At 52.5% G+C, this 23,890-nt stretch overlaps 1 protein-coding gene and 2 long non-coding RNA genes across 16 annotated transcripts in view; 2 read left to right on the forward strand and 1 right to left on the reverse strand.

Moving 5' to 3' along the window:
* Positions 1 to 10,803, forward strand: LOC117720561 (uncharacterized). Of its 7 annotated transcripts, XR_013108919.1 has the most exons (4): positions 1 to 997; positions 2,407 to 2,496; positions 3,831 to 3,910; positions 10,156 to 10,803. It is a non-coding gene; the product is annotated as an uncharacterized LOC117720561 (long non-coding RNA). The 7 variants fall into 7 exon arrangements; XR_013108917.1 differs by having other exon boundaries at positions 2,407 to 3,910; XR_013108916.1 differs by lacking the exon at positions 2,407 to 2,496 and having other exon boundaries at positions 23 to 997.
* Positions 3,787 to 23,686, reverse strand: Lipe (lipase E, hormone sensitive type). Of its 6 annotated transcripts, none has more exons than XM_034519058.2 (10): positions 20,651 to 20,963; positions 13,055 to 13,590; positions 10,503 to 10,593; positions 10,246 to 10,391; positions 9,840 to 10,025; positions 9,463 to 9,754; positions 7,534 to 7,761; positions 7,235 to 7,411; positions 4,670 to 5,127; positions 3,787 to 4,320 (listed from the first exon to the last, which is right to left on the reverse strand). In XM_034519058.2, exons 1-10 carry the CDS (start codon positions 20,757 to 20,759, stop codon positions 4,108 to 4,110), a joined length of 2,436 nt encoding a protein of 811 aa, XP_034374949.1. In that variant the 5' UTR covers positions 20,760 to 20,963; the 3' UTR covers positions 3,787 to 4,107. The 6 variants fall into 6 exon arrangements, 5 of the variants coding, with proteins under 5 accessions (XP_034374949.1, XP_076786098.1, XP_034374941.1 ...); XM_076929983.1 differs by lacking the exon at positions 20,651 to 20,963 and adding an exon at positions 20,254 to 20,511; XR_013108904.1 differs by lacking the exon at positions 20,651 to 20,963 and adding an exon at positions 22,554 to 23,642 and having other exon boundaries at positions 4,065 to 4,320; positions 4,670 to 5,155.
* The window catches only part of LOC143441476 (uncharacterized), a 171,758-nt gene continuing 168,802 nt past the window's right edge, over positions 20,935 to 23,890 (forward strand). For 2 of the 3 annotated variants that reach the window (XR_013108927.1, XR_013108932.1), the window contains exon 1: positions 20,963 to 21,090. This is a non-coding gene — a long non-coding RNA (uncharacterized LOC143441476). Of the gene's footprint in view, positions 21,091 to 21,756; positions 22,043 to 23,890 lie in introns of all 3 variants that reach the window. The other variant, XR_013108930.1, reaches the window with a different exon arrangement.

Here is a 23,890-nt window from a genome sequence, read left to right on the forward strand (position 1 = left end):
CTTTGGCATCTTTGTTTTCTTCCTTGTCTCCATGTTATTCTCAAGTCTCCTCCCCTTCCTGGCTCCTTTTGTAGGAAGCTCTGCTCCTGGCTTCCTTGGCAGGGACACAGGTGGAAATGACATCCAGACTAAGGGATCCCCTCCTGCGCCTCCCTTCTGGTTGGGGCTCCACCTCAGACTCAGAAAACTTGCCTAGGGGCAAGGCATGGCACCAACCCCACAAATAGTCTTATAAAATCCTGAAACCCAGATCTGTCATCCAGAGGAGGTAAATCACAGTGACTCACAGGATCCTGATGTTCAGAGTCCTGCACCCCAATCGCTGAGATTTCTAATTCTTTGGACACAATTAGGTTTCTTATTCTCAGACACAAAAACCCTGAAGGCTAATTTCTTCCTTCTCGGGTCCTAAGTGCCCCGATCCTTTGGGATCAAGGAGTGTGGCTTCTTTCTCCAGGACCCAAGGGCTGTTGGGAATGGATGGTGCAGATGGCGCAGACCTGGGATCCTAAGCACGCTGGAGGCTAAGGCACATCAGAGAGAACTCTGAGTAACACAGTGAGTTCAAGGCCAGTCTGTGCAACTAAAAGGGTTGAGGTTCAGTGCCCGGTAGTAGAGACCTTGTCTGACATACGAAAAGCCCTGGGTTCTATCTTCAGTACTGGAAAAAAGAAGAGGGAGGAGAGGGAAGAAGGTAGAACGCTTGAAAACACCTCAGGTACCAGAGGCCCAAAGCTCTCTCTATTCTTGGCCATTCCGACCACGCCTCCAGCCGCCTTGGCTCTCTCCAGAGGAGGACCTGACACTTCTTATGGGTGCTTTCCTGAATGGGCGGGGCTGCAGTCCATGTACACAGCGATAGGCTCCAAGAGACGTCATTCTCCGTTAGTTTCGGCCAATCTGCCAATAGACAAGGAACCTGCCCCATAGGGATCGGTTTGATTCGGCTAAAGATCTAAGGTACTTGTGAGGGAACCAGCTCTCCTGGTTGGTCCAGGTAAGTCCTTTCCAGAATGACTAGTATTGGGATTCTGCGTACAGCCTGGTGGGAAACAGCCGGCCTTGCAGTGGAGGGGATGAGGGAGCTTAGGCAGGGCGCCATTGAAGAAACAAGTTCAGGGATATGCAATCTCTAAAATGCACCCATCGATTCTGCCTTCCTTGGACGTCCTGCTCATCCTTCCGTTCACTTCCTGCTGTCATGAATTCACAGTTCCTTCGTAGAGTCATCCACTCACTCAGCGCTCACTCATTCACCCACTCATTACTTTAAACAAACATTTCCTGGCTTTCTGGTGTGCCAGGTCTAATGCTGGGGACTGTGGTGATCAAGATGAGTCAGACGTGGGCCCTGCCTTCCAGAGACCTCGGGTCAGAGGGGACGACAGGCATTGATGGTCAAAGGTGTGAAAGGGTGGGGAGGCACAGGAATTTTTTGGGGGGGAGGGTTGGCATGGTAGGAAAGAATTTCCAGAGGAGCCGCTGGAGCTGGCTCTTGGAAGAGCACTAGATGGCAGTAGAGGTCGTGAGAGGGTTTCAGCCTGTGCAAAGGCAGGGAGGCCTAGAGGTGCATTAATTACCATGTTTAGGTACCCAAACAGAAGACTCATGCTGTCCTCATAACCACCAGAGGAGCTGTAAGGGTGGAAGTGGATAAGGGAGTGGGCAGCAGCCAGACTGAGGATCTGAACTGTGTGTGTGTGTGTGTGTGTGTGTGTGTGTGTGTGTGTGTGTGTATAAAACCATTGACTGTGTTAGTGCCAGGGGTGCTAGCTAGCCCATCTCTGACTGGGCTAGGTCAGAACAGGAACCAGAGCTGGAGGTGTCATTAGACCAGGAGGTGGCTCTCTCCAGAGCCTAGGTAGAATAGGGTGGAGCCTGGACCCAGGCAGAGGCTGAGACAGGAGGTAGAGGCAGGATGAGTGGTGGATGGGCCAGAAGGACAAAGGGGTTTCCAAGACAAGACTCGGGACTCTTGTTCATCCTAGGGAGCCATCCATACTTGCTCAACTAGGAGCAGAATGGAGGTGTATTTAGTGCATGGATATAAATTCTTTTGGAAATTCTAGGTTAAGGTTTTTTTCAGGGTCTCACTCTGGGCCATAGTTTGGGGTCAGCCTGGACTACATAATGACCTTACTATTCAGTATGTAGCCCAGAGTGGCCTCAAAGTCCTGCTAGAGCCTTCCACCTGTTATAAATATGAGCTACCATGCCTGTCTTTCTATGTCAGGTTTACCTGGGTAATCCCCCTTGAGGGAGGCAGTCCCCTGCTACCCTCTCCTTTAAGAAACCAATTGTGCTTCTACATGTCTCCTTTTCTGACACCATTAAAACTTGTTCCATCTTCTCTGCTCTCCACCCTATCAAGATCCCAGTCACATGTCATCCTTTTTACTTCCACAGACCTGTGGTGCTCATTGGCTCAGTCCCTTATCCTTGACTTCCTTTCAGCCCACCACATTTGGAGGCCAACCTCCCACGACTCTAGACAAGGTCTGTGACATCACACACGCATTCATGGGTGAGGCCCTAGAATAGCATTTCAACCTGTCATGGACCACTCCCTCCTTCTGGAAGCTTCCTCTCCAGCCTCTTCTCTCCTGCCTCACTTCCTCTCCAGCTGATCCTCAGAGCATCCCAGCACGGCCTATCATGACCCATTCCTTTATTGTGGGCCATACGCATCAGGCCTTTGTTCTGGCCCTCTTCCAACCCTACCTTGATTATTCTTTCTAGAATGATCTTAGTTCTTTGGTTCCAGCTAGAGTGAGGCCCCAGACCTCTCCCCAGTCTCCTGGACCTTCCTCTAAAGTGGCTCATATCACCTTTGAGCATCCCCGAACCCCAGTCTCATCACATGCCCTTGAGCCTCCTTCAAGGGGCCAGGCTGCCTCACTGTCCACTTGCTTCATGGCTAGACCTAAGAGTCATGCTTGCATGTTTGTTTGTTATAATCCAATCCCTACCTTAAATGAGTCTAACTTATGCAAGCTCACTGCTGGCTCTGGGATGCTCTGCCTGTTCTCCCTATACCCATGGCCTCTGCTCCGGCCCAGGCTTTGCCTTTACCTGTCCCCAAGACTTCTTTGCCTCCTAGCTTTCAGTTCATTCCCAATGCCTCAGCTCTTCAGTGCTCTGACCCTCACGAGGCTCCTTGTAGTTCATTATAACCCAGCCTCCTCCCCAACTCCCCACGCTACACTTGGCTTTCTGGTATGGAAGCCTGCTGGTATGACTGCTTACTGTCATGCTTCTCTGCCTAGAAAGTTTATGCTGATATTTAAAAAAAATTGAAGATGATGTGTATGGGTGTCTTGTCTGCATATATGTCTGTTCACCGTGTTTATACCTGGTGCCCTGGGAGGCTCTGGGACAGGAGTTACCAGTTGTGAGTTCCCATGTGGGTGCAGGGAATTGAACCTGGGTCCTCTGGAAGTGCAATTAGTGCTCTTAACCACTGAGCCATCTCTTTAGCTCTGTGCTCCTCTATTTAAGGTTAAGGTCATCTCTTCTATGAAATCCTTTCTGATCCATCATTGCAGACCTTGAACCTTGTACCAGCAGCCCCAAGAGCAGGCTTTGGGTCTAAATTGTCTCACTAAACCCAGGGTCTACCCAGGCCAGGCTGCTGAGGCTTTAATGACAATCACAGGCAGGTAGAACTTGCCAACTAGGTGGTTTTGGTTGTGACCAAAGCTAGAGTTTGGGTCCACATATCCTAATTTTCCCTTTCGCAGCAATTTGAGCCCAGTGCTGCCATCTGCTGGGAAAACACACTCCCTGTTTTTAAAAGGCCTAACTAATTAAATAACTTTTATTTACAAAAGGCACAACCGACTAGCCGTGGTCGGTCACAGCAGCAGTAGAAGGCAGTGGTGGAGTGCAGGTCCAGCTGTCTCGGTGACAGGTGTGTATGTGCGTCCCCCTCCCCCAGGTCCAGCTTTTGGCCCCTGTCCCGCCCCACTTACTGTCTCAAGGCACAGCCCACTCCCGCCCGCCCAGCCCGACCGAGGGGCCTAGAGTCTGTCTCGGAGCGCACTCATCACGGAAGCCCGCGCAGATGGGAGTAAGAGGTCTTTAGTGCCGCCCCCCGCCGTCCCCAGCTCAGATCAGCGGTGCAGCAGGCGGGGTGAGGATCAGCCGGATGTGCTGTACGCACAACTCCGCGGCCTGCCGGGTCTCGCGACACAGGGCCGCCAGGCTCAGGAAGCCATGCGGCAGGTCCTCTACCACTTTCAGCGTCACGGGCTGGCCCAGGTCGCGCAGTCGTCGTGCGAACATGACCGAGTCATCCAGCATGGGGTCCAGAGCGCACGCCTAGAGAGTGGGGGTCAGGGTAGGAGGGAGGGAAAAGCACGTGGGCACAGATGTGAAGGTTGACAGAAACGGGGTGGGGGGGTTGGGGGGAAGGGGAAATAAGGGGAGTTGGGGAGGGAGTGGGTAGAAAGAACACAGTGGAAGTGATGGGAAGATATGTGGTTAACTGAATCCTCGACCTTTACCCAGTCCCGCCCATCTTTTCCACCTGCTCAAGCCAAACATATCTGCAAATGACAAGACACCCTGGCCTGGCTGGCTACGTGGTACTTGGCTAGCTCTTTTCTCCAGGGCGCCCATGTCCCACCCCTCTGCCCTTCAGTGGCACCCTGCCCGGGCCCGTTCTCACCACAATGTGCACAGGCGGCAGGGTCTTCAGCATGTTGTCAGGGGCCAGCAGAGGAGACATGAAGGGGTTCTTGACTATGGGTGCCGAGTAGAGGGGCATATGGAGGGTACCTTGGCTTGAGCGCCGGGGATGGAAACCCTCAGGGAAGGCAGCGCGCGCTCGGGGGACTCTGTCCATGGGGCTCACTTCATCTTTGGCTTCAGCCTCTTCCTGGGAATTCTCAGGCCGCAGAAAAAAGTTGACATCGGAGGGTTTGGAGGGGCCAAGTGTCTCCATTGACTGTGACATCTCAGGGTTGTCGGACGGCTCTGAGTTGCCCCTAAAGCTCAAGTCCTTTAATGTCAGCTTCTTTAGGGAATCTGTGCCCAGCAAGTCCTCGGGCTGGGCCAGGGCTGCCTCAGACACACTCCTGCGCAGAGACTCAGTGGGGCGCACAGACTCCGTGGGGCGCGCTGACTCTATAGGAAGGGCAAAGACACAGGCTGCCTGAGGCCAGAAGATAAGGTTAGCTGTGAGTAGGGTGTGTGATGCCAGACAGGCAAGGTCCAGGACCAACCGCCCCCTCCAGAATGGGACATTTCTGTATCTAGGGTTGCAATCTAAGGCTGGTAGTATTGGAGGTGGGGCTGTATTATAGGGCAGGGTGGGCATGTATTTAGACTAGGAAGTGCAAATCAACTGACTTCTGAAAGCTTCCATTTTTCCTCTGTATAAATGTTATATAGTACTTAGCTTATAAATTATAAGAATATAAGAACTCAGGATTAACAATCCTTTCCTCCAGAGGAATCAAGATGTATCTGTATTAATTTTTGTCTCTGTGGCGCGCCTAGCCCTTGCACATGCACGTTCTTAGCCTCTTGCCCCTTACTGGTAGATTCTAGGCAGGTGCTCTGCTGCAGAGCTACATCCCCAGGCTGGTCGTAAGGTTTGATTGTCAGGCTGTAGCTGCCTCTGGGCTCCACACAGCAGGAAGCTCTGCCAGCGTTTCATGACTACTTGACCAAAGGGTATGAACGAGCTCATACAGCTGAAAGGAGCGCCAGCTGACAGGCAGCTAACACGGCCCCAGGCCCCATGCTACTTTCATGGATCTGCTCTCCAAAATGGCGGTCCTGTCTCACTTTTATCTCTTTCCACTGAGCTACTAGGCAAGCAAGATGCCTGGATGATGAGCATGTCTGTTAATTTAACTGGATCCCCACTGCTTGCCATTTAAGGGATTATGCTGTTTTATTTCTGTTGCCCAAACTGGGATCCTCCTGCCTCAGGTGTGTGGTGCGACACATACTCCTAGCTACAACTTGCCTTTATCAATCCACGAGGGCAAAGTACAGACCAATATAAGAATAATCACTTAGGTGCTGTGTGACCCAGTCACTGGAACAGAACTGCAGACATAGGATTCTAGTGTCTTCTAAGCCAGGGACTATGTTGGCATTTGACATAAATGGGTGTAGTCGTCCTCACTATGACCCAGCAAGGTAGATAAACTTGTACCCATTTCACAGAGGGACAAGCTAAGGGTTATAGATGCTAATATTTGTCGATTAACCCATTGAGGCACTGAGTGAGAAGCTGGGCTGGAGTATGTGCCTCTGGGGTCACCTTTCCTACTGAGAACCCCACCCCCATGGCTCAGTGGTCCCTTGCTTCAAATTCAATTTCCTTTTAATTTGTGTGTCTGTATTTACCTGAAGATTCTGAAATAAAACACATGTAAACTGATTGTCTTTTTGTATGTGTGACCAGAGATCACCCTCAAGGTGTTGTTCTTCACGGCACCATCTACCTTGTTTTTTTCTTTCACTTTTATTAAATCTTATTTTGTGTGTGGATGTGCATGTCTGGTGGGCAGAGGACAATTTATAGGAGAAGGTTCTTGCCTTGCACCATGTGGATCCTGGGGACTGAACCCAGGTCATGCTTGGCTGCAGGGACTGAGCCATCTTACTAGCCCCCACCTTAGCTTTTGAGTCATGTCTTTCACTGAACTCAGAGCCCACTGCTTCTGCCTAGCCTGGCACTACAGTCAGTCCCAGGGCCTGGCCTGCTTCTGCCCACCGCAGCTGAGGTTATGTTGTGCACCGCCACACCTGGTTTTAATATGGGTTTTGGTATCCAAATGAGCTCTCATACTTGCACAGTAAGCTCTTGTTTCCTGAGCCATCTCCTAGGCCCCTGAAGGAATGTTTTTATTGTTGTTGAGACAGTGTTTCCCAGTATGGCTTTGACTTACCTTGAACAGGAATTTGCTTCTTAGATGAGGGTGGCCCTGAACTCACAGAGCTCTTTCTTCTGCTTTCTGTAGTGAGGGCCCTGAGAGGGTTTTTTTGTTTGTTTTTGTTTTGTTTTTGGCAATTCCTGGGATTGTGAGATCGATTGGGGAAGCAGAATTTCCAGGATGTGGTCTGCTGTGGAAAACTAAGGGCTTGTTGTAGGACCAAGGACAGAACCAGCCAGGACAGGTATCTCGGTGGCCCCATGTGTACTGGGGCTTATGCTATGTCATGGTGTCTGTCTATGCTGTCTTGGCTAGGTGCCTTGGAGCAAGCTCTAACTCACCGGCTGTGGGCAATGTGGTCTTTTGGGGCTTTCGTCCACCTAGCTCCAGGAAGGAGTTGAGCCATGAGGAGGCACCCAGGCGGAGGTCTCTGAGGAACAGGGAAGTGTCTCTCTGCACCAGCCCCATCACGCCCAGTGCTTTCTGGTCTGAGTCAAAGTGGTCCTCTGCCTCTGTCCCTGCAGAATGCATTGGGAGGCTGAATTGGCCTCTCCTTTTAGGCCCAGTTCTAACACACAGACTTGGAGTGTCTGAGGCATGCAGGCATCCAGCTGCCATCCTCTGAGGGCATGGCCTTTACCTGAATAGGCACTGACACACTTGGAGAGTACGCTCAGTGGTAGAAGAGGGTCCATGAGGCTCAGCAGACGAGAGGGAGAAGCAGAAGATTGCAGGGTGGTAACTGGGTAGGCTGCCATGATGCCATCAGGCACCCTTACTCCATAGGCTGCTGCCCGGAGGGACACAGTGATGCAGAGATTCCCACCTGCACTGTCACCCGCAAGGCATATCCGTTCTCCGGTTGAACCTAGTTGTGGAAAGAAGAGCCCAGTCATAGCGTGGCATGAGCAGGGAGAACTGGGCTCTCAGGTGAGGTATGCAATTTCTAAGATCAAGCAGAATGTCATTTTAGTTACTGGCAAGAGGCATGGATTTGGACCTATGTGGTAGGTAGAGACCAGAGGACAGACACAAAGTGCTGGGGACCTGGGGAGTCTGGCAGGCAGCAGCAAGAGCAGGTGGTGGGAAAGAAGAATTTGGGGCAGTTTTCCCAAGATGGGGACATCAGACGTTGGGAAACCAAAGGTCAGAGTTAAGGCTGGGAATGGCCACGCTCTGCGCCTTGATGTCCTCCTGAGATGTTGGCCTTCCAAGAGGGAGGTGTGGGGACCTGGTAAATAGGTGGGCATGTGAGCCAGTAGACTCGCAGTGCAGGAGAGCAGGAGGTGGGCAGCTGGGGGGGGGGGAGAGGCAGGAGGGAAGGGGCTGGGATAGGAGAGCAGGAGGTGGGCAGCTGGGGGGGGGAGGCAGGAGGGGAGGGGCTGGGATAGGAGAGCAGGAGGTGGGCAGCTGGGGGGGGAGGCAGGAGGGGAGGGGCTGGGATAGGAGAGCAGGAGGTGGGCAGCTGGGGGGGGGAGGCAGGAGGGAAGGGGCTGGGATAGGAGAGCAGGAGGTGGGCAGCTGGGGGGGGAGGCAGGAGGGAAGGGGCTGGGATAGGAGAGCAGGAGGTGGGCAGCTGGGGGGGGAGGCAGGAGGGGAGGGGCTGGGATAGGAGAGCAGGAGGTGGGCAGCTGGGGGGGGAGGCAGGAGGGAAGGGGCTGGGATAGGAGAGCAGGAGGTGGGCAGCTGGGGGGGGAGGCAGGAGGGAAGGGGCTGGGATAGGAGAGCAGGAGGTGGGCAGCTGGGGGGGGAGGCAGGAGGGAAGGGGCTGGGATAGGAGAGCAGGAGGTGGGCAGCTGGGGGGGGAGGCAGGAGGGAAGGGGCTGGGATAGGAGAGCAGGAGGTGGGCAGCTGGGGGGGAGGCAGGAGGGGAGGGGCTGGGATAGGAGAGCAGGAGGTGGGCAGCTGGGGGGGAGGCAGGAGGGGAGGGGCTGGGATAGGAGAGCAGGAGGTGGGCAGCTGGGGGGGAAGCAGGAGGGAAGGGAAGGGGCTGGGATAGGAGAGCAGGAGGGGGGCAGCTGGGGGGGGGAGAGGCAGGAGGGAAGGGGCTGGGATAGGAGAGCAGGAGGTGGGCAACTGGGGGGGAAGCAGGAGGGAAGGGGCTGGGATAGGTGAGCAGGAGGTGGGCAGCTGGGGGGGGAGGCAGGAGGGGAGGGGCTGGGATAGGAGAGCAGAAGGTGGGCAGCTGGGGGGGGGGGAGGCAGGAGGGGAGGGGCTGGGATAGGAGAGCAAGAGGTGGGCAGCTGGGGGTAGGCAGGAGGGGAGGGGCTGGGATAGGAGAGCAAGAGGTGGGCAGCTGGGGGGAGGGAGGCAGGAGGGGAGGGGCTGGGATAGGAGAGCAGGAGGCAGAGATGAAGTGGCAAGATGAGCAGCATTGGGGCGAGAGCCCTCTGCAGGGCCGCAGAGGCGGCACAAGGGAGGTGGGTTGAGGCAAGGGGCAGGTAGAGATGTGGCTGAGGCTTGAGGACCTAAGGACTTAGTGCTTCTCCAGGACAGGACAGGGGCTGAAGAAGGGTGGCCAGGGCAAGGATGGGGGAAGAATCTGTGAAAGCAGGGACCTGGGTCTCACCAAGCAGGTCACAGTTCTTGATAGCCCAGCAGTAGGCAAAAAAACACTCTTCCAGTGCTCGGGGGAAGGGAGCCTCAGGGGCCAGGGAGTAGTCGATGGAGATGATGGGGACACCTAGCTCCTGGGCCCAGTTCTTGAGGTAGGGCTCATGGGATTTGGAGGTCTGTGCCACAAAGCCGCCACCGTGGATGTGGATAACCAGGGCCCGTGAGCGGGGTGCTTGGTGAGGCCGCGGGCGCAGCTCCAGGCGTGAGCCCTCAGACTTCGCCAGGCTGTTGAGCATCTTGCTGTCCTAGTGTTGAGGAGGAATGGTGATCTGTCAGGGCTTTCTTCCGGGTGCTGGGGTGGGGCTTCACTGTCTGGGACTAGGGGCTCACCTGTCCTTCCCGCAGGTCATAGGAGATGAGCCGGGCTAGCACAGGCCCCGGTCCCGTGTGTGCCAAGGGAGGTGAGATGGTAACTGTGAGCTTGGGGTCAGAGCTTAGTGGCATCTCAAAGGCCTCAGGTGGCAAGCTAAGCAGGCGGCTCACCCTCACAGTGGTTGATGCCATGTTGGCCAAAGACTAGGGAGGGGACAAAAAGGATGCTGGAGTAGGGCTGTGGAGGTTGTGGGGCACACACCATGCCACACACTTCCTCCTCCCAGCCCAGCCTTTTTTTTTTTTTTTTTTTATGTGCTATCCTTGTGCCTAGGGCCCTGTGGTGAGCGGTTGTGGCTTTGCTGGATGTCTGGGAGGCAGTCTGGGAGTAAGCAAGCTGGGGCTTTCTCCTGAATCGGCTCACCGATAGCACCTCGATCTCAGTGATGTTCCAGAAGGCTTTCCAGAAGTGCACGTCCAGGTTCTGTATGATTCGTTCAAATTCAGCCCCACGCAACTCTGGGTCTATTGCAAATCGGCCACCGGTAAAGAGGGAACTGGCAGTCACACCTGGGGAGCAGGGTGAGGGTGTCAAGGAGCCCTGGTGGCAGCCAGATTGCTCAGCTGGGTTAGGAAAGGGGGGACAGGAGAGGGTATGGGCAGGGTCCAGCTGCCACTCACTGAGGCCCGTCTCGTTGCGTTTGTAGTGTTCCCCGAAGGACACCAGCCCGATGGAGAGAGTCTGCAGGAACGGCCGGATGGCAGGTGTGAACTGTGAAGGGATGCCTGTGTCACCCAACTACCCAGGAGAGGGATGAGGATGGGGCACGAGTCGGGACAGAGATAGGAGTAGGGACATACATTTAGTAAGCTTTTACTGAGCTGCTGTGGTATGCTGTGAGCATCACCCTGGGCGGTTTCATGGGCCTAGTGTCCTCCAGAGGAAGGAGATGATGAACAAATAAAGACACGTGACATGTAATGTCTAAATCAACTAATGATCTGAAGGACGGCACTAGGTGTATGGGCTGCAGTGATGTCCGTGGGCCGGGCTACCTGGCCAGGCCTGGGAGTTGGGATCTGAATGAGGAGAGGGGTATTCCCAGGAGAGGCCAGACAGAGCAAGTGCAGAAGCAGAAGCTGCGATGCTGCCCATGGGCAGCAAGGGAAAGCAGAACTGAAGCAAGCATGGAACGGGGACATGGTGCTGTGCCTACAGCTGAGTGAGCCAGGGGATGAGTAAGGAGAGTCCTAGAGGAAAGAAGGGCCTAGGCAAGGGACAGACTTCATATCCGAGCACCTGGAGGGCTGTGACCTGGGAGGAAGAGTATACAGGATTTTCCTAAATTCAGAAAAAACGGGTGAAGCAGACAGTTCAAGCTGGGTACAGGGAACTGAAAGCCAGAAATGACCCAAGATAGATACAAAGAACTTGAGCAGACCAGCTGAGACCTAGACAAGAGGTAGATGGCTATCAGGAAAGACTGGGAGACACATGACAGGTGGCAAACAGGGGACAGACAGGAGACTCAGCCACAGGAGGCCAAGGCAAGGAATTCGTATCGTTCCTGTTCACTCAGTAAACACTGGACAAGTTCCACAGCATGCTAGGCTTTGGGAGGGAGCAGGGACTGAGTAATATCTGAGATCTGGAGGCCTCTGCCTTCCTGGAAGTTGACATTTTAGAGGGTGATGCTGTCTTGCATTCTAACAGATCTGGGTCCTCAGGAGCTGGCAGCTGGCCCAGGTTGTGCTCTTGGCCATGGACCCAGTAGGCCAAAGAGCACAGGAGCTCCTGGCCTTTGTGGCTATAATACCGATTTAGGCAGCCTGGAATTTCCTTCTTTCCAGTGTCAATGCCAAGACATGAAAGTAGGGAGATGGCTGGCTCTGCTGGGCTCATCACTGTTTGGAGGGTTTGTGTGTGTGAGGGGAAAGGCGCAGAAAGAACTATGTTGGGTTGCTCAGGACCAGAGTAGTGGACAGGGACAGGGAAGCTGAAAGAGTGCTGGGCTCATCTCTCAGGGAAGGGAGAGGAGGCCCCGAGAGGAAGCCCTGGAATTTAGTAGGGCTCCTTGATATAGCCTGATAACCTTCCTTGGGGCTTCCTGGAACAAGCACTGACCCCAGACAGGGGCAGCTCCAGGGCTTCTGTTTTGAGTTCAGTTTAGAGTGCAATTCTCTAGCCCCCAATTAATTAATTAATTAGTAATTAATTAGTTTACTTATTTGTGTGTTTGCTTATGAAGCAGGGTCTTTCTATATAGTCTTGGCTTGCCTGGTACACATGATGTAGCTCAGGCTAGCCTCTATCTTTAAATAATCCTTCTGCCTTAATTTCTTGGGGGTATTGGGCAGCCTCACTTTTTGTGGTTTGGGATGGGAAAAAGACAGAAGGCCCACCGCTTGGGTCAGAACCTCTAGTTCAGGGAAGAGATCGGCCTGCTGTCCCCAACTATAATGGGAGTGCTGACCCTGTCCTGAGGGCTGCCTAGAAATCATGTGATTTTTATAGCAACTAAGCCCAAGTGCCAATCTGATATCTGTGGGATGGCACCTTCTTCCTCTGTTACAGAGTCTCAGTGAAGATGACAGGGAGTGCACTCACACAGAAGAGACCTCTGAGATCAAGAACTGATCACCCTCCTAGGGCCTCAAACTCAAAGAAACTTAGGGGACTGCAAAAGAGTGAATGGGGTACAGTTCAACAGCAGACTGCTCACCTGACATTCGTGAGGCTCTAAGTTCAATCCATAATACTTGAAATAGAAAAAGAACAAATGAACCTCCCCCACCCCGGGGATTAAAGCTCTGGTCTCATGCATGTTTGAGAGATCTTTTCCCATTGAATTAAAGCTCCAGCTCTCCTGTTACTCTGAGACAAGGTCTCAGCAAGTTCCCAGGCTTCCCTTCATCTCACTCTGCAAGCTCAGCCAGGCCATGGACTTGTGATCCTCCAGCCTCAGCTTCCCAAGTAGCTAATGACATGTACCTGCCAAGTTACCAGGCCTAGCTGGTGAAGAGGCTTCTGATACATGGTAGATATAATTATAAGTCATGAGTTTGAGCACCACAAAGTCCAGTTCTGAGTTCCTGCCAACTTTACTTGCCAGTCTGTGGGCTGAATCATGAATCTGGTAATTGTGATTACTGTGGACACTATTTCAAGGACAGGTTATCAGCCACCAGTGCCTTCACTGTGAGCCCAGAGGGACATGGGGCAAGGGACTCACCTGGAAGCCCAGGCAGCGGCCATAGAAGCAGCCTTTATGTAGTGTGACATACTCTTGCAGGAAGTCAGCGGTGAATCCTTCATCACCCTCAAAGAAGAGAACTCCTGGTCGGTTGATGGTCAGTAGGCGCTGGGCGTAGTAGGCCAGAGCACGAAGCTGGGTGAGGGCAGCCAGGTAGGCCTCCAGCTCTGCTAGGTTGTGGTTGGCACGGAAAAAGATACTTCTGCGGTTGGAGGCCACATAGCGGGATTTGTGGAGTAGGTGTGCTAGGCAGCAGCGGGCTGTGTGCACCAAGCTACGGTAGCCGTTGGCTGGTGTCTCTGTGTCCAGGTCAAAACGGTGTGCCACACCCAACAGCTGGCCCAGGGTTGGTTCCAGCCCCAGTGCCTGCTCCCGAACACCTGCAAAGACATTGGACAGCCGCCGCGCTGTCTCTCCTGGGCCCTGGCTTGAGAAGAAGGCCATATTGTCTTCTGCGAGTGTCACCAGAGATTGTGTCATTGTGCGTAAATCCATGCTGTGTGAGAACGCTGAGGCTGTGGGAAGATGGGAAGTCTGTGATTACCCTTTGCTCTGTCAGGCCCAGGAGTACAGGACCTACCTCTCTTTCCCTAGGCCTAACCAAGTATCCAAACCTAGGACCATCCTTGCTGAGATCCAGGAGTCCAAAGCCGAGTCCTCTCCTTCCTCAGGTTCAGGGGTCTCTTCCAAGCCTCTTGGAGATGCAGGGGCCTTTCATTTTCTTCTCTCTTACACCTAGGAATTTATCTCCTTGTCTTCTGGAAATCTGGGGCTGCATCCTCTTTCTGCCTAGCAGCTGGGACTTGAAGCCCTCAGACCGGGCAGCCTCTGCCTGTTTCTACTCTTTAGAATCAGAACCCCCCCTGTCTGTGTCTTTTGCCCTCCTTCCTGGTTCTAGGAGTCCAATCTCCTGAGTTCAAAAGAAATTTGCTTCTCTATCCCAGAAGCCAGCCCACCCTCTTCCTTCCAGGTATTCAAGGGTGAACTCCTATCTTTGTTTACTGTCTTTGGACTTGTCCTTCCTGTTCTGGGAAGTCTGGATGTTCAGTGGTTCCCTTTCTTAAGACCCACACATTCAAGCCCATTGCAAGTTTCCTTTTCCTGTCTCCTGGGGTTGCCTAGGAGCCCTTCCCTCTAACAATGGTTGGGACCACTAATCCCCGAGGCCAGCAATTATTACCGCCAAGGACTGCCCTCGATATCCAGCTCTCCTTCTGAGCCCCATCTACACAGTATCAGCCTTTCTGCACCACAGACTCCCTCCTGGTTACTTAAGCCTTCCGGCAGAATCCCTTCCAAAATCCACCTCCCTCCTGTTTTTTTCTGTAGGATTCCCTAAACCCAGCATCCCTTCTTTGGATGGTCACCTGGCTTTCAGCCTTGTCCACCTGCCTTAGATTACATTGCCCCATGCTCTTGCCTGAAACAGCAGTTTAAATAGCTAAACCCATGCTACAGTTTAGTTAGCTCCCAAAGCCCCTGGATGCACTGGTTCAGACCTCTATTACAGGAGGGGAAACTAAGGATCAGTGAGGCGCCAAAGGCTGTATGGATAATTACAGAGCCCACTTAATGGCAGATTTCTAACTCCAGAGTTCCTACAATCGTAGCACTCCTCCTAGGACTCTCAAAGCTCAACTTCTATCTGCCCTTCAAAATCTAGCTCCATGCTTGGCTTGGCTTCCCACATTCAGGGTGCTTTGTGATCTTCCTCCAGAGTCTCCTTAGGTATTCCTGTTTTTTAGACTTTTATACCACATCTTGGATAAGTTGCCCTTGACACTTTGGTGAGGACATTACAACCTTCCAAAGTTATTTTTTCCCTCTGGAAGTCTAGGGCCCTCCCTGGCTCCTGGATTTGAAATCCTTTGTTTCCCTAGAAGACAGTGTCTTCTCTCCCTTCCAGGTCCTGGGTTCTGGCAGCAACACCATTTCTTTCTCTTAGCTGGGCCTGCACTCACCCCTCCGTGGCCTCTTCCGACCGCTGCTGCCTGAGCTCCCCAAGCTGGCACAGCAGGTCTGTGGCTAGTGCCAGTAGCAGCCTGGGGTGATAAACTGGGGGAGGGACCAGCCTGGGTAGGGTGTGGCCATTGCTTCACCTCCCATCCAGAAAGGATAGTTAGAACCACATGTTGTAAACAGAGCCCAGAGTTCAACTCCTTGCCCCTCCTGCCTGCTTGACAGGCAGCTCAAGAGAGTCCTCCTTCCTTAGACCCCTGGGCTCCTGCACCCAGTCCCTCTTTGCTTAGACCAGGAAGTCCATGCTCCGGCTCTCCCTGCTCAGAGTCTAGACCCCAGCTTCTCCCTCCTCAGACTCAGAGATCCAGTTCCAGTCTTCTCCTTTAGGACCCAGGAGTCACAGACCTTAGTCCTGAACACACTGTCCCCTCTCCCCCAGAAAGCTGTGTCCCCTTTCTCCCCTAAGTGGATTCAGGTTGCCAAAGGCTCAGTGATGCCAATTCCCACCCCCCCAAGACTGGCCCTGGTACAGATGTCTCCAGCTATTAGGGAAAAGAAGTGGCCAGCCCTGGTTTCACCCTCCCTGGGAGGACAAAAGCCGATTAAAGGCATTACCAAACTCAGCCAGGGGCCTGAGTCACAGGCCCTACTGGGTGGTATTCTTACATGCACATCCCTGGCTTACCCCCTAACTTCCACAGCCCACCCTGCGGGTGGTCGACTTCATGTGACATATGGGGAAAGCAAGACTCAGCTACTTTTGCAGGTTCTTCCACAGGCTCCTCGCCCAGCCAGCTCTTTCTCACCCTCAGGCCCCAACTCCCTCCCCTTACCTCTCCCATCTCTAAAGTCCACTCTCATTTAACTCAGTAAGCTTATTTCGACCCCAGCAGGCTCATGCCTTTGTTTTTCTGTCTGTCTCCTCTAGGACACCAATGGGTTTTTGTGGAGGCAGAAGGCTCATGAAGTGGAGTCTGACTATTTAGGCAGAACACAACATTACACATAAAAACAGAGGTGTGGCCTCTGAAAGAGCCTGTCGTGCATGAGAGGCCGAGAGGCTTCGGCAGCATGTGTCTGGCTGTGGGTCAGTCCTCAGTTTCTGTCCCTGGACTGTCATCTTGATGAAGGGAGAGGGTGGCCCCACCGCCTAGCACACTGCCACAAATATGTGAAGGGCAGAGGGCACAAAGTCGACTGAAGGCCAAAGGCAGTGGCTGGGAACTGGGCAGAGGGTTGCACCTTCCCAGGACTTGTAAACAGACGGACCAGAGCCTTTCGGGGGCAGTTAAGCTAAGCGGCCATTATGGTGATGTACTGGTCCAAGTTGCTAGATTAGGTCTGAATTCCTCATCTAGAAACTGCTAAGCTATTCTGCCCACCCAGAGTGGGTGGGTGGGGGACTGCTTCATGAGCAGTACCACATGGGGCTTTCCTCCCCCTTCCTTCTGGGAGTGCATGCATGGTTTGCTCCCTGGCCTCACTCAGCTCAGCCTCACTGATGGGGGTGGGGGGTTGGGTGCGTCACATGCAGTCAGTCACTACCCTAGTCCGTCACCATATGATTTCCTAATCATATTATTTGTTCTGTCTCCCCATGAAATTGTCTGGGGACCCCAAATGCAGGGCCTTCTCTGTTGTGTTCTGCTCTTAGCTGGTACATTTTCCCATTTTCTAAGCCTAGCTTCAGCCACCTGTCACACTGGATACCTTATATCTGTCACAGTTCACTCTGCTAGGACTGACTGCCTTCCCATCCCAATGTAACATGTGGGGAGTACGGGCTTGGGATGTTTATTGAAGATGAAGAACACTTTTGGAAGAACAAGTGATTGGGATGAAGCAGTAGGGGAAGGGTTGGATTCCCCAAGCCCTTGTGACTTCAGGGCCCTGCTCTTTGTCCCATTCAAGGTTCCCTGAAGACCAGGCTGGCTAGAGGCAGAAGGGAGGGATACTGAGATTGCCAGAACCCCAGGCAGAGGGCACTGGGGTAAGGGTATACCCAGTGGGGCCATGGCGAGCATGGCAGGAATGGGGCAAAGGTAGGGCTGAGGAGGACCTGGTAGTGGGGGAGGGGAGCCTAGCCAACTAGGGCCCCCCTTGGGTGCTAGAAATTAAACTTGTGCATGCTAGACAAATGTTCTGTCATTGAGCCATGCTCCTACCTCCTCCAGCCCTTTGCCCTGAGAAGTCACTTGTCAGCTGTATCAGGCCTGGACTTTGGTTCCTGGGGATGTACTAGGTCAATGTACCTTCATGTTTCTTGACATGTCTGAATGTATATGTATTTGTATGTGTCATGACCTATGCATGTTTGTTAGCCTGTGAGTATATGTTTTGTCTTGGATTTTCAGCTTGTATGGGGATGTGCTCATGTTTTTATGGATCTGTATACTGGGATTGGGGATATAGTTCAGTTGGTGCAGTGCTTGCCTCACTCCACCTAGATTTGATCCCCAATACTGTATAGTCTGAGTATGGGGGTGAACATTTGTAATCCCAGCACTGTGGTGGTGGAGACAAGAAGATCTGATGTTCAAAGTCATCTTGAACTACATGGTGAGTTCGAAGCTAGCCTGGGATGTATATATGATGCCCCGCCTCTAAAACAGCAGCAGCAGCAGCAACAACAACAATAAAAACAACAAGAATCTATGTACATGTTGGGTGTGTCATGGTCCCCATGTGTGTTTGGGTGTGCTGAGAGCCTGCAGGACTCACTATTTGCTCAGGCGGAGAGCTTAGGGGTTATACTGTCCATTTCCCTCACCTATCCCCATCTACCCCACATCATAGGAGCCTGGAAACTCAGCATGCCACCCACCTCCACTGCCTCTTCTTGGTCCTCACTCAGATAGTTTTAAAGCTCCATGAACCTTTGACTTAAGCCTGTTTCCTGAAGAACATCCAGAGGATCTTTAGAAAGCATAAAGCCGACCACGCCCTTCCAGCCCATCATTGCTTCCCCACCCTCCTCCCAAATAAAGCTTCAGTCTTGGACATGGCCTTCTAACCCATCCTAGAGCCCACCTCAGCCTCCCTCCCCCGGGGAGCTGTCTCTGCACTGTCAGGTACTGCTCCTTCCTCCTTCCAGTGGGTGTTCTTGCTCGTGTCGCTCTGCTCTCCCTACCTCCCTTGCTTGGCAGCTGATGCCTGCCCATCCATGAGTCTGCTGTCACCTCGTTGGAAAAGCTTCCCACAATCATTTTCTCAGGGTTTTCTCTGTTTTGAAAGCAGGACACATTTTCTCATGTAGCCCAAGCTGGCTTCAGACTGACTATGTAGTCAAAGATGACTTTAAACTTCTTTCTGATCCTCCTGCGTCCACCTCCCTACTTCTGAATTATAAGCATGTGCCACTATGCCTACTTTGTGTGGTCCTGAAGACAGACCCTTGGGCTTTGTGCACGCTAGACAAGGACTCCAGTAACTAAGCTACACCCCGAGCTCCATGATTTTTCCTTTTATCACATTGGTTTGTTGACAATGTTCTGTAAGTGGGTGAGCGAGAGAGGTTGAGACAGAGTTTCTTTCACTCTGTAGCCCTGGCTGACCTGCAACTCACTATGTAGCCCAGGCTTGCCTTGAATTAAACATGGTGATCCTCCTGACTCAGCTTCCCAAGGACTGGCATCAGAGGTGTGTGCCACATGCCTGGCAACAACAATACTCTCATTAACATCTGTGTCCTCAGCTCTACTGAGACTGTCCTGCTTAGTTACAGAAAGTCTAAGCCTGGAACCTCTAGGTGTTGAATGTCTGTCTGGGGATGGAATCTGTGACTAGAGCCTTTTCAGAATTAAGGATGGGGCATACAATAACTGTCAACTCCACATTCCCTGCTCTGAGAAGGCTGAAGGTGTCCATCTCTCTGCTTCACTGGACAGGTACAGGAAACCCAACCGGCTCAGTGCCTCTGTGTCTCTGTGTCATCATTTGGGAAATGGGCTGATCATAATGACAGCGGTCTCATCCAGTTACTGGCAAGATCGCATGGATAAATGAAGGCTCCAGCCAGTCAGGATACCCTTGGGGCAGGGGTGGGATCTGATTCACAGATCTGAGGCCTGGCACCAGGAAGGGCCTCAGGAAATGACAAACAATTCTCAGAGAGCAAGCCTTTGTGAGTATGCTTGCCTGGATCCTGTGTAAGGAGCCTTACTCAAGCAGATTCTTTCTGACTCCTCATGACAGTAAGGGCAGCTTGGCTATTAATAGCCCCATGTCACACTTCACACATTCCTTTACTTATCAATCTAATAAATACTTGTATGTCCCATGTGTCTGGCATTCCCTGTAAACAAGGCAGACACAACCCTACTCTTAGCGAGATCAGTGTCTAGTAGAGTCAGACACTCTACCCAGTATACTCAGCCAGACAGTAGACTTACATTACATCTCCTGGCCTAGTGTGTGCCAAATGACACACACTTGAATCTGACAACAACCCTGCAGATGCCTGTTTGGAGCTCAGGAAAAAAAAATCAAAAAAAGAGCCCTGGTTGTTACTTCACAGATCATAGTAATTTGGTGAAATGGATCTCTGCGATACAGGTTCCATATTGCCTTAAAGCATAGTGTCCTGCTGTGTATCTCTGTTGTGAGATAGGAGGCTTCCGGCTTCTTCTTGAACCCCAACACTTATCTACCAAAGGAGGTACAAGGAATGAGGAATTTGGGGTTACTGGGGCCGGGGAGCCATGCCAGGTTTTTTTCTTTTTCTTTCTCTCTCTCTTTCTTTCTTTCTTTCTTTCTTTCTTTCTTTCTTTCTTTCTTTCTTTCTTTCTTTCTTTTTTTTTGCCTGCACAGGAACCTCTTGCTGGGACTGATAAAGATACATGGACTGCAGATGGAGTGCTTACTTAGCCTTCACCAAGCCCCAGGTTTGGCTCTAAGTAGCACCACAAGACAGACAAGACTCATAACTGAACCAGGACTTAATGCCTGCTCTGACAGAGCCACGCAACATCTCTGATTGCTCTGCCACTGTTTCTCCAGCCTTTTAGATCCAGGGAAGCTGGACGGTAACTCTCCTTTCTCTAAGGACGGTGTGAAGGTGCAAAAGCCAACTTAAAAGTTCTCATGTTTTGGAAGTCGCCCCAGAGTTGCTGGGTTGATGAAGGTCGATTGTCAATGAGCAGATGAATGGATTGACTGACAGAGTAGAAAGGGGGGGCTGCAAGGAGCTCTTCCAGTTACCGGGTGCCCCTTCCGCTTACCTTTTGCACGCTTGTATTTCTTCATTTGGAAAAAGCGGTTAAAAACCCTTCCACGTTATTTTTTTTAAGAGGGCAGAAGACATGAAAATCAGCGCTTGAACTGAAGCTGAAAACACTAAGGGCACAGCTGTTGTTCTTGGTCACACAGAGAATAAGGAACCTGAGCAAGTGCCCTATTCCGATAGACTAGCATTTCGGACACTTCTCCCAAGATCGCACTGGGATAGCCGGTAGTCCTTACGTCAAGGTGGGTCATTCTACCCCCCCCCCCCGCAGGACGTCAATGGCTCAGTCCAAGGATCTCGCCCCCTCGTGGAAGTGGGTCAGTCCACCCAGTCCCAGTCTCCCGTCCCCCCGCAGGATGTGCGGGATTTCTTCCAAGCTGTTACCGGCTCACCTTTGACCTTGCCTTTTCGCCACCGCCTGCGACTGCGGTTCTTCGATCCTTCTTTGGCTTGTCTGGAGGCCTGGGCCCCCACGGGCGCCGATTCCACGGCCGGCTCCATCAATTCTTTCCAGTCCCGGCGCTGGGCCCAATTCCAGCTACCAAGTCCCTCTCATTGAGTCAATCCTAGTTACACACCACCGCCAGGCCCCCAAACCATCCAATCCTGGGCAGGCTCCTCGCTGAGCTCCGCCTTTAATGGGTGGAGCTGAAGGTCTTGGCCCGCCCATTCGCTCAGGTTAAAGGAACCGCGCAGGCCACCACAACGACAAAAACAAAACAAAACAAAGCAAAAGCAACCCTGGAGGCGACGGAAAGTGTCCTCAGAGCAGGAATAGTGAGGAGTCGCGCTAGAGTCACTCCAACAGAGAATCCTCAGTCGTCTCGTGCAGGTGCTGACCCTCGCCAACCCCTTCACCTTTCCTGGAACTTGGCCCGCCCACTTGCCCCTGGAGCAACTGGAAGAACCGGCGGGCAGGGGGCGGGCAACCGAAGGCGTGGACGGGGCCGACCTGGGGGCGTGGCCGCACTTGGTAGCCTCACGTGTTCACTCCTGATGTTTTTCAGACAGGGTCCTACATTGTAGTCGAGGCTGGCCTTGACCTTTCAGCAAACTACCTTCCAGTCTCACATGCTGGCTCCCTCCTAGTTCTTATAGCTCTGTCTCTTGAGGTTTCTCTCCCTCTGCCCTGTCTTTTCCCTCAGAATCAAAGGGATGGGGGGCAGGAAAGGGGGAAGACGCAGTCCTGAGGCCTAGCAGCTTGCAGGCCTCAGGGTTGACCTACTGAAAGGAGCGAAAGTCGAGGGAGCCCACGTGCCCCGGAATAGGCGGGAAACAGGAGGCCCGAGACTTGCACATGCGCACATGGCTCACTGCGCTCTCCGCCGCTTCTGGGTGGCCCATGCCTCCATTTTCTTCTTGACAGAGCAAGCGTTACTCTGTTCTCTGAGAACAGAGAAACCTCTCGGGCCTTTGGGGAGGAGGGACGGGCTCCCTGAGGTGAAAGACCATCACTACCGGCCCCTCAGGACTAAGATTCCCCCCGTGCTTCTGTCAGGACTGGGCTCTATGGCGTTACCTGTCACTGCTTCAGAGAGGCAGCAGGAAGAACCACCGCACTTCATCAGCACCTCACTATGCTGTTTCCATTCAGCCGTGACCTTGCCACAGACTTCTGCAGCCCTATCCAGGCCTCTCTCCCAAGCTTCTATACGCCATGAAACCTAGTCATTCCACGGCGCTGAGGCCCGGTAGAGGCACCTGGCAGCAGGGGCAAGACCTTCTCGAAGCAGAGGCTGTGAATGTCCCGGATGTTGAGCTAGTCTACACCACACTTGCCAAGTGTAAGGCCCACATTGAGCATTGTGCTGCTGTTGCTTAGTGTGATGTTTGCCTCACAACTATTGCTTGGCCATTTCCTCCCTCCCTCCCTCCCTCCCTCCCTCCCTCCCTCCCTCCCTTTCTTCCTTCCTTCCATTCTTCCTTCCTTCCCAAATGAGTGCTAGGAGGAAGGTGGTTTCTTTGACCTGATTCCCGAGTTAGAGCTCTTTCCCACTTCAATTTGATTTCCTTCAAATCTTTTGTAGGGGGGCAGCCTGGTGTAAAGGGAGACAAACCTTGTTTTTACGCCTGTGTTTGCCGTTTCCTAACCGCAGGGCCTTGTGTAAGAGCCTTCATTTTTATGCCTCAGCATCCCTTCTCTACAGACCAGGCTGGGGGTGGGAGGGGGTTTGCTGTTTATTTTACAGGATTCTTGAAAGATGACCTGAGTGTTATAATCCCAGATACAGAGAATGCTTAGCACAACTAAGTGACTGGCCCTGGAACGCGCTAGTCTTCCAGGTTCGGACTCACCTGTGTCCCAGTAGTGTTTCTGCAGGATGGATTTCTTCCCATGTGGTAATTTCCCGCCATACCCTGACATCTTTTCAAAATCAGATTTCTTTTTGGAGAGCAGTGGTATTTCCAGGATCACTGTTCCACAGCTTGAATCTGGAGGATTTGACTTTGAGGATGAACTCAGGTGTTTCTCTGTGTCAGACTCTGTAACACAATCAAAAAATGTCTTCCACTCTTGGGATGACTGCTGTATGGATAGTTCATGTAGTCTTGTTAAAAACCCTGACTCTGTCAGGGATCCCTGCTCAGATTTGGCCCCTTGGACTAGAGGTGTTTGCTGGGCTGTAGGGTCTGACTGCTCAGGTCTCTCTTGGGATAGCAAGTCAATTTGGGTAGGGAGTTTCTTGTGCGGTCCAGATACAGCCTGGGCTGTAGATGTAGTCTCTACTTCTGTAGCCAGAGGTGGTTCTGCTGGTCCAGATTCTGTCATCCCCACATGTTCCTCTCTGAGTTGTGGTTCCTTTTGAGTTCTATACACTTTTCCCACCCCAGGTCCGTTATGGGAGGTGGCTTCCTGTTGATCCGAGAGCACTTTCTGGCTTGGGGATGACTGCTGGGGTGCAGGGAAGGATAATGGGGTGAGAAATTTCTGGAGCAGAGCAGATTGTTGAATTCCCTGTTCCTGCTGGAATTCAGCTTCTTGCTGGGCAGTGGGCTCATTTGGGAGACTTTGTTTCTGTGGGGTACCAAATCCCTGCAGCATCTTTGTTCCTGGGTGGTCCATGAGGGTTGTTTCTGGCCCAGGATCTGGCTTGATTATAGGCCTCTCCTGTGTCTCAGGTTTCCATTCTGGCCTAGATACTGAGGTAGAACTTGGCTCCGTAGTTATTTCCCTTGTGAAAGAAATTGGTCTCCTAGGCTTCATCCTTCTGCCCCCTACCCTTCAGGCTCCCCTCTTCACAGATCTTTCATGATGGCATTTCCCTTTGGGCTCTAATCTTTTGTCCTGGCATTCCTGGTCTTCCTTTATAGCTGGTCTGTGGGTTTATCACTGCTGGTCCCCACTCCTTGCCAAGTGATCACTCCTCCGTGCCTCTTACTTTGGGAGAGGGATTAGGGATTAGGAGGAGGCTTATGTGCCCAGTACTGTGTTACAAGAAGGGAGGGGCTTGTTCTCTTGTGTCATAAATAGGGCCCCACCCCACTCACCACACAGTTAAAATGACCGATGACCCTTCTCATAAGGTAAGTATCTTAACTTAGTCTTCTGTTTCATCTGGGATGATTATAGGTGAGCTGGATGAGTGGTCCCTACCCCCAGAGATGGGAATCTCATTTACCCCAGGCTAGCC

The sequence above is a fragment of the Arvicanthis niloticus genome, chromosome 1 (assembly GCF_011762505.2).
Source record: "Arvicanthis niloticus isolate mArvNil1 chromosome 1, mArvNil1.pat.X, whole genome shotgun sequence".
NCBI lineage: Eukaryota > Metazoa > Chordata > Mammalia > Rodentia > Muridae > Arvicanthis > Arvicanthis niloticus.

What these genes read in the sequence shown, in the direction of transcription:
- Lipe (XM_034519050.2), bottom strand. Translation starts at nt 23,463, where the DNA reads ATGAAGCCTAGGAGACCAATTTCTTTCACAAGGGAAATAACTACGGAG. An exon ending in GACCACATTGCCCACAGCCG is followed by an intron (nt 5,128 to 7,234) that starts GTGAGTTAGAGC and finishes CCCTTCCTATAG; the next exon opens with AGTCAGCGCGCCCCACGGAG. An exon ending in TGCCGCCTGTGCACATTGTG is followed by an intron (nt 4,321 to 4,669) that starts GTGAGAACGGGC and finishes CCCACTCTCTAG; the next exon opens with GCGTGCGCTCTGGACCCCAT.